The following is an 11919-nucleotide window of genomic DNA, read 5'->3' as shown; positions in this document are numbered from 1 at the left end:
TCATAATCTGCATAATACCTTTTTCTTTTGTCCATTTATCATCTTCTGTTCTTCTTTTTTGAAAGTGAGGACCTGATGGACTTTGGTCCTTTACTTTGATCAATGATCTTCTTCATGTCAGTCTCGACAACATAACATGACGGTCATGCTCACCCGTCAATCAACCGGAGTACTCCGGAGTCACCTGACGGTAACAAATTTACGTCTAAAGTCTGTAATGAAATAACGTGCTATTTATTTGGAAGCAGTTTGTGTTGTGTGGCCAGACAGAATCTATTCCCCAGCCCCTCCGCCCTGCCAACCTCTGCAGTGGCAAATTGATCCCCCGCCTCTCTCCCACTCCCACTTGCCTGGAGAAGTCGAGGTACCGTATCCACACTGCACGCACACTGTACTTTGTCACGGAAACACAACCTGTATGAGTCTCAGCAGCAAGTTAACGTGACAACGAGGGCGCTGGCATGGATATAACTAGGAAACTGACTGACGAGTTTTGTTTTGTGTTTAGTTTGTTGTTGTTGTTGTTGTTGTCGTCATCGTCGCGCTGACTATATTATAGTTATGTCTATAGTATACTTTACAGTCCGATAGTGCACTATACAGAACAAAATATTTATAAATATGATGAAAGGATATGGAATTGTACTGCCTGCAATAACTTGTACCTTTTAATATTATATTGAATGTTATGGAGCCTAGCAGCACAAGAAAAGGATAAAGAACTGTTATTTACGATGGAACGGAAAACTTTATACTACTGCTTTTCGAACATCTTGTACTCCTCTTGTATCGAAAGGATACCGAATTAACAGCTGCAGCCTTGAATGCCGCGTCATCGACACTAATTTCAGGCAAGCCACAGTCAATTTTAAACGTCAAACAGATCAAATACACTGTATCACAAATGCTATGACTTACTTACTTGTTTTTTCAACGAGTTAATTTGAGAAAACGGCTTCGTTAGCATCACGTTTTTGTTTCGGTTTCTTCTATTTTGGTGAGCTCGAGGTCGGAACTGCGGTTGGAATCCAAAGTTCCGACCTTCGACCAGGACAAGTCGGGCAAAAGAGAGAAGAAAAAATGAGCCCCGACTATACCGACCGGCTTCAATCTGACATTACTCAACAATGGCGACCCCCCTCATAATTTATTCAAATAAACAAATAAAATAAACATATATTTATCCATCTTTATTTGTTATTATATTATTTTGATTATTCAAAATAAGGTCGCGTAACACAGCGTGAATTGTGAATTGCATTGACTGCATGAAGATATGTCGTTACCTCCCTGCATGAAGTTATTCGGTGAAATGGATGAAATGCCATCCATCCATCCATTATCTTCACAAGGGTCGCCGGTGTGCCGGAGCCTATCCCAGCTGTCTTCGGGCAGTAGGCGGGGGACACCCTATATAAATGAAGAAAATTATGAAGGAATGTTTGCTGGAGGTCAGAATGTGTTGTGATGAACCAGAACAAAAAAACAATTTATTGGAATCAGCTATCTTTATTGTTTACGTTTGCCTGTAATGCTTTGAGATCACAACTGGATAAATACGACCTTCACAGCTTCCCTGAATGCAGCATTAACTGTCAACAAGAAGCGGAACTTACGACACTCCTTTTCCGTATAAACAGCCACAGGGCCAGGAACCAAAACTCCGCCCTGTCAAATCTCTCAAGTAGTTGTTTCCCATCTTTCTTGTCTAGTGTACGCCCGAACCCTTTTTGTCATACTAATACCATGAGTACCCCCTCACTCATATGTGTTGATAATTCTCCAAAAGATGAAAGGAACACAACTGAATGAAAGTAACTTTATTAAGTAACTTATTATTTTGTATTCCTAAATTGAATTTAATTCCCGGGTAGTCTTCTTTTTAATTCACATTAAACATAAAAATAATGCTGCCTTGAAAATAAACAATATTTTTTTAATACAAAATCAAAATAACTAATGAACCTGACTTACCGTCCACGGTGTCAAATGACTCAAGAAGTGGGTATGGTAGGTAAGTCCCATTTTGGACCCTACTGTCAGGATAAATAACAAATCACTCAAAAAATGAGAAAAATTTAAGCAAGCAGATTTTGATTTTAAAGTGACATTGTGTATAATTTAGTGTTCTCTAGTGGTGAACTAATAGAATGCAACGACCTAAATTTGAAGCACACACACACACTACGGTGCCTAAGAGAGCCTAACACCAATTTCCTCAGCAGAGGTGCAAGCAAAATGTCATCACAAACGACGTCTAGTATTCCCTCAAATGATGAAGTAAGTGCATTACTATTGTTACACATGCTGTAGTCATGTTGTTAAGTTTGTCTCAGTTATTCATAGCAGAAGGATGGGAAACATGGCAGTCGCCTGTCGGGGACGCGCGCCCTCTGAAATGTAATTAACGGTTACTAGACCTACGATTGTATAAAAAAAATGTTTGTTGATAGTGATGTCAGAACACTGAATCTTAAATTTTAGGTCAATCGGGGCAGGGAGTTTGGGAGCTACGGCTCACCAAATTTTAATAGGTTTGGCAAAAAGGGGGCGTGTCCGCCTTTCTTTGAACCAACATATCTCAGGAACTACTGGGTCAATCTTCACAAAGCAGGCATTGTTGTAAAGAGAATTAATGTGCCAAATATGCAAGTATCAGCTTGCAACTACTGCGTTTATATAGGAGGAAGTCACAATTTCACTCTCCCTGTTCTGATTTGGTTTGAGTTAATCACAAACACAATCATGAAATTATATAAACTATTAAAGTTCAAATGTGTTTGCAATTTGGTATAATAATTATGTTATCCATTTATGGAAAATGATGTCAACGCAAACTTCATCTTCTTCTTTCCTCGTTTGCCGAGTAGGTTACAGATGATATGGGTGAATATGTTTGCAATCAGCATACATCTGAATAATGTTTGGGTATTTTCATGAAATCCAGCAAAACTATGCAACCCTTGAACAGTAATAACAGGCAGTCTTGTTTATTAATTCCTGTTGATAGAGTTGGCAAACAAACACAAAGCAAACATCGCTTTCATTTGCTTTAAGCATCACAACCATAATCTCTTCCAATATGAAAGATAATGTGTGCATCATGCACATCTTTTGGTTTACACTTAAATACTGATAGATGTGTGATATAGTACAGCTTTGAACTAAGACATCAAAGCAAACTAAACATTTCAGATAAAAAGACAATAACATACTGTAGGCTACATGTGTAATGCGATTATAATAAATCATATACAAGCCATGATTTTACTGCATTACAGCTTGACATATTTTAAGAAATTTCTAATTAATACTGTGCGAATACTATATTACTATAATACATATTATGACTGATACAAAAATCCAGTGTCACACTTGTAAAGTCCCAAAGTTCCCAATCCTGCTCGGTAAATAAGGAGTAGTGACACTGTACAAAGTTAAAAATCTCACTCTCCCAGCATTGAGGTCATTGCAAGAGATTGAGATTTTCGGTGAGGTCAGACAGTTTACATGTTTTACCTGAAAAATTGTTTTGAGAAAAACAAGCGGTTCATTTCACAAAACTACCCCACCTCCGATAGGATTGTCATCAAATGGATTGATTCATCTGCTGATGAATATGAGAAGTGAGACAAGGAAGAGGCTAAAGGAGACTTTTGATGCGTTGTTCTTCAGGAGTACCTCAACGGGGTAATGGTCACTCACCTTGAGCGCCTGAGCAGAAAAGAAAAACACTTCAGAACAAGTACACTATGTAATGTGAATGGTTGTTTGCTGATATGTGCCCTGTGATTGGCTGGCAACAAGTCCCGGCTGTACGTTGCCTCTCCTCCAAAGTCAATGGGCGCAGTACACCTGCAGCCCTAACGAGAACAAGCGCTACACATAAGGAATGAATGGACATTTTCCTCTTGGAGGGCTGCGGTATCAAGGGGTGGTGCAGGGGCCAAGAAATAATAAGCCGTTAATTATGTCACTCGGTTGTTTCATAGCATTTATGAAACAACAGTCACAGGGCACATGTAGTCAAACAACCATTCACATTTACACCTAGTGGCAATTATATTATTTTATTTGATATACATTTATATCATATTATGTATATTATATATTTATATTTATATATATTATTACATTTTTATATTATTTATTTATATTGGCTTCATTAGTTATATTTTATTTATATATTACTTATGTCTATATTTATTAATACATGTATCACAGCATTTTATTGTTTTTGTTCTACTTATTGTATTGTTTGTAAAGTGCTTTGTTACAGCTCTAGCTGTTATGAAATGCGCTATATAAATAAAATTGTATTGTAGTGTATTGTATTGTGCCTCCCCAATATTATTATTTTTAATAAAAACACTGGTCAACAGCAAATTTTAATCAGAGATGCCTTTATGTGTCCCTAAATGTATTTTGGACACTGATTTAATAAATGTCTGGATTATTTTTTTTTTTGTTTTGAAAGTTTGACCAACAAATGCTTGCGCGATATGGATATTACCATGTGTTGCAATTTATAGCTTTGACTTTTCAGAAAAAAAATTCCACCTGTTGCGGAACCTAACCCTTCATTCATAAATATTACTAAATTTCTGACAATATTACTTATTATATTATTGTTGATATTTTATTATATTATGAAAACCGGACGTGCTGCAGGAAAAATGAGGGCAGATTTGGAATGAGTGCAAAAAGTTCACCTAGAAAAGTTTACTTGTCTCTCGTATGAAAAAAAATTGTCAAAATGTGGTGACCGGTGTAATCTAGTTTGACTCTGATTTGTAAAATATTTTATGTCCCTGTAAGTCAAAGATTCACATGAAATCCTGTCATAAAAACATGCAGCCAGTTACCTCTTCCTCCGAGAGATGATATTCCATTTGAAAGTTAAATGGCTTGGCTGAAAAGGGTACAACTGCATTGGCAAACACATTACCATGCACAACAATCCTGATGAAACACAAAAGAAATACACGTGAAATCACATAACGGCCATCGTTTTATTCAAACGCGACCATAAATCTTACTTTCCATAAATAGCTCCATAGTTCCTTTTTTCCCCCAATTATTGAAATGCAAAAATTGTTTTAACTTTTACATACACAGTAAGTCCACTTGTAGTATTTGTTTGTGACTCATTTACCTGTCATAAGCACAGGAGGTGGTCTCTTGGACGGTGGTGTCCGTCTTCTGTGGTATCAACCAGAACAGACTGTTGTCTTGAAACAAGCGCAATTTCCCTCGGCTCCTCTTGGAAAGGTAGGCACAATCAGCATTGAAGTCCCCAAGAAGCATTACATTCTGTTAAATGCACAAAAATCATAATTGGAAAATCCTATTCATAACTGGACTACTTAAAAGAAGCAATGATTGACGTGCTTGTGACTGTGAGATACAGACAGAGGAACACTTTGTGCCTGTATGTCTTTTCATATTCACATTATACAGAGAAGATTTTGTGGTGGGGCACAAAATCATTGTTGGTCTAATTAATGGAGGACCAAAATATAAAATAAAAAGAGAGAGGAAAACGGTTACCAAACCTTTAATTCAAGTGCATTTATTTAGTGGGGGGAAAAAATCCCACATGAAGAAATAATTCATTTAAATCAAATCATGTGTGTGACAATTATTAGCTGTGACGGACGGACGGACGGACGGACGGACCGACCGACCGACCGACCGACCGACCGACCGACCGACCGACCGACCGACCGACCGACCGACAGACAGACAGATAGATAGATAGATATGACATTTTACCTCAGTTTTCCACATCCTTCTTACATGTTGCAAAACATCATAAAGCGCATCAAGTTCCTTAGAGACGTTGGCTGGACTGGTGTGTTGCGGGATAAGGACAAAGTCCTTGATCGCTAAAGACGCAAGTAGGGAGGGGGCGGTGTAAGGATGCGGACACGCCTCTGTGCCACATGTTTTTATTTTAGGATGATTTTTGGAGGACAAGTGTCGGGAAACAGACCTGTCTTTGGAGCTTTGAAGCGGACAACAAATGGCTCTCTGGAGAAGGCATCAACATCTCCTGGCTTGTTGTCAGGGTACTGATACTGGCCAGTGACTGTCACTGTATCAGCCCTGCACACATCACACTTGTGTGAGATTTGGTACATTACACTGAGCTGTATACTTAAGGTATAATTTCTATGTGTTTATTTGTGTTTTGCTTACCTGTAGATAAACACATACTGCTCCTGGTATGTTTCAGACCTCCCCAATCGCTCACTCGCCACAGCTTTATAGTCATGTTTAAGATCATATCTGAATATTAATCATATGTTAATATACAGGGACAACAAGGGTCAACATATTGATCCAAACATATGTGTGTGTGTATGCGTTTAATCATTTACCGGTACTCACTTGTTAAGATGCTCAAGCAACTGGGGCAAAGCTTTATTTCTTTTGTCTCTCACTTCCTGGAGTAGAGTGATATCGCACCGGGTGATGATCTGCAAGAGGTCATGAAAGAATGAGTTGCCTTGGAACGACACGCAGATGTCAAAATCATGGATATGGATAATAAGCGGACTATGTGGTGCTTCAATAAAAGGGCCAAAGACTATTACAAGGGCATATAAGGCGAACGTCAGTCTAAAACATATGGACGCCCCAGACTGTCCAAAGCTTTAAAAGCAAAAACAATCTTACAAACAGTCAAATTAAGAAATTGGTTCTGCTTTCATGTTTAGTTTTAATAACTCTCTGGGAAGAAAGTCAGAAAAGCTGAATTGAAGATAGGAGCCTCGATCCACGTTATCGACCAACAACAGACTTGTTGATGCCGTTTAGAAAGTTGTTGAGGTGACTAAAAATGTTGGCAATGTAATGCTTTGGCGTAATTATGTCACATGGACACAGTAATCTCTCACCCACATGCACACATATAAGGAAAACAAGTTCATTTGTTTTCAACGGCTTGCATGAATCCCCCAACCCTTATCTGAGAAACACCCATGTCAGAAGGGAACCCAAAAACTCATAAAAAGAGAGCGAACAGACAGATAAGTTTAGAGTGTAGAGAGAAGCGTTCTCGCGAGGACAGGGAGTAGCGGAAATTGAGCTTTCTCTCCGTTCTCCTCGTAAGATGGAATTGAGTGTCTTTCCTCTTCATTTATGCGGTGTATATGAAGTGACTAATTGATGAACCTGACAGTGTGTAAAGGCCATAAAGGAGTTCAAGACCTTATACTGTATGTATGAAGTGCTAGTGGGCATATTTGTTTGCTAGCACGTTATTTAGGCTAACTATGCAATGCCCATGTGTAATGTCACATCACTCTGTGCTAGCACATTATTTAGGCTAACGATGCTACATAATACGATTGATGAGCCTCATGGGAAGGTGGTTTGTGTTTGGTGAATAATTAAAGTACAAGATGCAGTCATTTATATAACAATGATTTATGATTGTGTGAACGCTGAATGCAAGGTGTTAATGCATTGCTGCCCCTTCTTTGTCTGTGTTGTTATATACACCATCAAAACAGAACGGCAAACAGAATACGCGTCTCCTTGAACTTAAAGAGGAAGTCAACGCAAACATTTTAAGTTTCAAGAATATGTTCTATGCAAGCCCACTAGTTCAAACAGGGCATTCTGATAAATACTGCATTTGTGGAATAAGTGTTAACCCACTCATTTTTAGCCATCTCTGGGGGCGGCCATTTTGTCTTCTGTGGACTGAAAATGACATGCTCACGATGACCATTCATGGCTCAGATTCTGAAAACAGGTCAGTCGTGATTGGTCGTTGTGAATAATTGTGATGTCATTTTCAGTCGACAGAAGACAACATGGCCATCTCCCCCAGAGATGGCTAAAAACTAGCGCATTTTGCTGCTTAACTTATATTCCACAAACGCAAAATTCATCAGAATGCCCTGTTCAACTAGTGGGCCTGCTGGGAACATATTCTTGAACAAAATATGTTTGGGTTGACTTCCGCTTTAAGCGCAACCCTTCTGTACCTTGACACTGAACATTTGAACTCCCAGAGGAATCATACAATTTTTTATGATACTCTCCATTTTGAGTGCTTTGCCATCATCATGTGGCATCTATGGGCAATTACTCGTGGATTTTCGCTATTCGCTGTGGGGCTCGGTCCCTACCAGGCACAAATTGGGGAGGTTCACTGTATTATCTAACACAACACCCAATGAAGTCCTTCCACAGTGAGCAGCAGCAAGTTGAAAAGACGGATGTCTTCAACACACGCGTGCCTTACCTTAGCATATGTCTGCATGACATCCTGCTTCTTGGTTTTGGATTCCCCAAAATGTTGAAGGTTGAAGGCACAGATTCTGAAATCTGAAGCCCCCTGAACGCCACACACGTCAAGACAGGGAAGCAGGAGGAGGAAAAAGTGCCTCATTGTCATAGCTGTAAGAATAACACAAAGATGATTTTGTACGATTACACATTTACTGGTTGTGTTGGCACAAATGAAAAATGCATTGCAGATTAATGTGAAAGAATGCTGTGGATAATCAATCATACAGCACCTGACATGCACAGACATCTTCAGGCAACATTGAAAACTTCTTAAAAATACTTTTAACAAGAAGACAGTTAAGCGATTTGCGCTTTTGGTCGTTATACTTACCCCAGGGCTTTCCCAACACCTCTATCAATTGTTTGAAAAACAAAATAAAAGACTCGCAGATTGAATCCAAAATGAAAAGAAACAGATAACATGAGCGTAATCAGTTCAACATTGTTCTCCAAAGAGAAAATAAAGGAGCATAGTGGAATCACAGAGTTAATCACATAACATTGCAAAAAGCAGTGCTTTATTGGCATGTTGGAAACTTTTGCCCCTTGGTATGTACTTCCTAGCCACAAATCTTAATTATACACAAGATAACTTGAACAAAGAGCTGGAGGAATTCATATTTTATGTACTGTACAGTGTACATGCCAGACAGGTTACAATCTGATGGGAGGAGCAATACAATGCCATGGGTGTGTGCTATTATGTAACTTTGTGTTATTTTCCCTTGAGTTTTAGCTTCCACTGCAAAGCACAATACTGTATTGCATCGCTGTTAAAATGACAAAAATGTCAACAAGGTCATCCATACATGTCACACAGTCACGAGGCTGGTTGGAATCTTCATTATAGTGCTTATCTTTGGGCGCACCATTCGCGGATGTGCTTTTGTTAGTTGTCTTGGTCATGGAAAGACAGATATTAAATATTGTGGAAAAGCCACACTACAGTTACAACACTACGTACCCTTGCATTATACAATAAATCTGCCAATACAAAAATAATAATGCATAGTTTTATGTCGGAGAGTATTCACATTGTAGATACAATACTGGAATGTATAAATAAATGTCTGATATTTTCCTTCACCATGTACATAATTGTGAGAAACAAGCACCTCACAATAATAATAATAACAATAAGGGGTGGGCAAAGGTTCTTCATTCCAGCCCTCCAGTCCAGTAATATGTGGTGCATTAATAGAGCATTTTCCCCCCTAAGATTTGTGAGTTAAAGTGTATCTTTTTCCATTTTTATTATTTTATTTTTTATCTCATAAAATAATGTTTTCATGGAAGCAAAATATTAGTAAAATATTTTTTGTATGTTTTATCAATAACAACATAAAACATTTTTTAAATTATTTTTTTCATGTTATGTGATTGGGTAATTCATTATAATTTCTTTCAAAATAAAATATAAAAAATTTGAATTCATTATTTAGTAGCACATTTTAAAAATGCATCTATGAATGACCTGGCCCAATACTGTTTATTTATATTCCGTAAATATTAATAAATAAATCATACAAATGTAAAGTTTAATCTTCTGAACGTGTTAGTGAAAGTGGAACTCAAGACTTTAAAATTGTACCTAATGAAGAGTGCGGTTTTCATACAAATATCTCAAGGTCATTCATGCTATGTACGGTCAATGAGGGTGAATTGTTTCTGGTCGCAGCTGCCCATGACCCATTTTCTGAGCGTCATGTGTTCATTCATTCAAATTCATTCATTCAAAAATGTCAACCTGCGTAGTGCTCACAAGGAGGACCAACAAAAAATCTCTACACTAAACAGAACATTTGTGAGACACAAATTCATGCTTCAACAGCAGACCATTATTGTTTGGACTGTATTTTCTTTTTTTGTCCTCTAATAGCTTTAACACACACTAACACACATGCTCATACGCACACACAATCCCAAATCACATATTTTCCCGACCCAGTGTGTCTAAGAATCCTGCTATGAAAAAACACAAAAACAGCAGCTTACCAGCTTCGCTTGTAGTTTTCTGACAGCTTCCTTCTTTGTGAAAGATGAAGCCTGCCCAGTGTGACTATTTCCTGTGGGTGGGACTTCTTGCTACTTGGTGAGTCTACACATGCCACAGCTGTGCTGACTGCTAGTTTCTATGTTGTTGGAAGGTTGCTGACAGTTTTCACTTCACTTTTCTCTTTAATCAAATTCAGTGGGGGAATTCCTCACCAAGTGTTCATAGGGGGGAAAATAGTAAACTGTACGGAAATGCCTTTATAACATGTTTATTGTTTTAAATAGACTTGTGATAATCGATAGCAGCTGTCCCCAACTCCCCAACCACCGGGCCGCGGGCCGCTTTGGACCCTGGAACAGGGGTCACCAACTCCGGTCCTCAAGGACCCCTATCTTTATTTTAGCCTGATGAATTGTGCATTTTGTTCCTTTGTTGCATCCTTCTCAGAACGCTTAAATCCGACTTTCACAAAGTTATCCAAGAGCAAATATGAGAAAATTCATACAAACGTAAATGGAATTTTGCCCAAGTACAAAGGAAGCACAATAAGATACTTGGCACACAATACCATTGATCAACTACTGTTTAATCAGACCTCCATCTGTGCATTTTCTCTAGTGCTTATCTTTACTAGCCTGCTAACTTTGGGCGAGAGGCGGGGTAAATGAAACCCTGGAATTGTCACCAGCCAATCGCAGGGCACCAAAAAACATTCACATTCACTCTGGACACTTTATTGTCTTCAATGTACCTGAAGACAACCCACACAAGCATGGGGAGAACATGCAAACTTCAGGCAATAAATCATTATTAACTCACTGTATGAAGACCCATGCACTTGCTGGGACAGTAGAGAACAGATCAACGGAACAGGCATCAGGGAGAAGAGGGCCAGGGCACGGGATAGCGAGAAAGTCCTGGTGCCAAGTCTGGAGAAAATAGATAGATTAAAAAAAACAAAAAAAACTAAAGTAATCCAAAAATAACTTACCAATGAAGAACATGTATGTAGTGGTAGCAAAGCATGCCGGCAGCATTGGATAGCAGGCCAATAGTGATCAGAGAGCTATCACTGAGCCACCTTGATAAAATCACTGAACTCGGGAAACTTGAGAGTGTAATCAGGCATTCCTATAGCAAACCTGCAGGAGCCACAATGCTCCTGCCTGCATGGAAATTGTTTTTATTTTAATGTCCATTATGTAAGCCTTTTCATTGTTTAGAAAACGAAATGCAACCCAAAAATGTTCTTTACAAGAATATGCAGCCCCACTAGTAGAAACTCATCAGTCCAATTAATATTGCATTTGTGGGTATGAGTTAAGCAGTAAAATCCACCCGTATACGTGTATATCTCAGGCGGCCGTTGTGTCACTTGCTGTCGGCTGAAAATGACATCACAGTCGCTCGGGGCTTTGCTAACGACCAATCGTGGCTCAGCTTCAGAAAACCGGTGAGCCGTGATTGGTCATTGGCAACTGGGATAGCATTTTCAGTCGACAGAAGTGACAAGCTGGGCACCTCCTGAGATGGCTAAAAACGGTTGGATTTCACTGCTTAATTCTTACTCCACAAACGAAATACAGTGATCAGAAGGCCATGTTTAGACTAGTGAA

At 38.8% G+C, this 11919-nt stretch overlaps 2 protein-coding genes across 5 annotated transcripts in view; both read right to left on the bottom strand.

Moving 5' to 3' along the window:
• The window catches only part of LOC147153120 (tumor necrosis factor receptor superfamily member 14-like), a 32308-nt gene extending 30557 nt beyond the window's left edge, over positions 1 to 1751 (bottom strand). Inside the window, exon 1 of one of the 3 annotated variants that reach the window (XM_086024525.1) lies at positions 1287 to 1751. The gene's annotated coding sequence lies outside the window, so the exon portion shown is untranslated. Of the gene's footprint in view, positions 1 to 18; positions 280 to 922; positions 1084 to 1286 lie in introns of those variants that run through there. The other 2 variants (XM_086024514.1, XM_086024536.1) reach the window with 2 other exon arrangements.
• A 1217-nt stretch (positions 1752 to 2968) lies between these two features.
• On the bottom strand, positions 2969 to 11672 carry dnase1l1 (deoxyribonuclease I-like 1). 2 transcript variants are annotated; one of them, XM_086024483.1, is made up of 10 exons: positions 11295 to 11672; positions 11123 to 11232; positions 8261 to 8415; positions 6394 to 6482; positions 6202 to 6291; positions 5996 to 6108; positions 5776 to 5888; positions 5156 to 5313; positions 4866 to 4962; positions 2969 to 3714 (listed from the first exon to the last, which is right to left on the bottom strand). In XM_086024483.1, exons 2-10 carry the CDS (start codon positions 11178 to 11180, stop codon positions 3604 to 3606), a joined length of 984 nt encoding a protein of 327 aa, XP_085880609.1. In that variant the 5' UTR covers positions 11181 to 11232; positions 11295 to 11672; the 3' UTR covers positions 2969 to 3603. The 2 variants fall into 2 exon arrangements, with proteins under 2 accessions (XP_085880609.1, XP_085880618.1); XM_086024492.1 differs by lacking the exons at positions 11123 to 11232; positions 11295 to 11672 and adding an exon at positions 10303 to 10440.
• Positions 11673 to 11919: the final 247 nt, after the last annotated feature.

This window comes from Filicampus tigris, chromosome 1 (genome assembly GCF_054856515.1).
Source record: "Filicampus tigris isolate MCC_2025a chromosome 1, RoL_Ftig_1.0, whole genome shotgun sequence".
NCBI classification, from domain to species: Eukaryota; Metazoa; Chordata; class Actinopteri; order Syngnathiformes; family Syngnathidae; genus Filicampus; species Filicampus tigris.
Note: the sequence above shows the minus strand (reverse complement) of the source record. Positions and strands in the feature narration are given on the sequence as shown.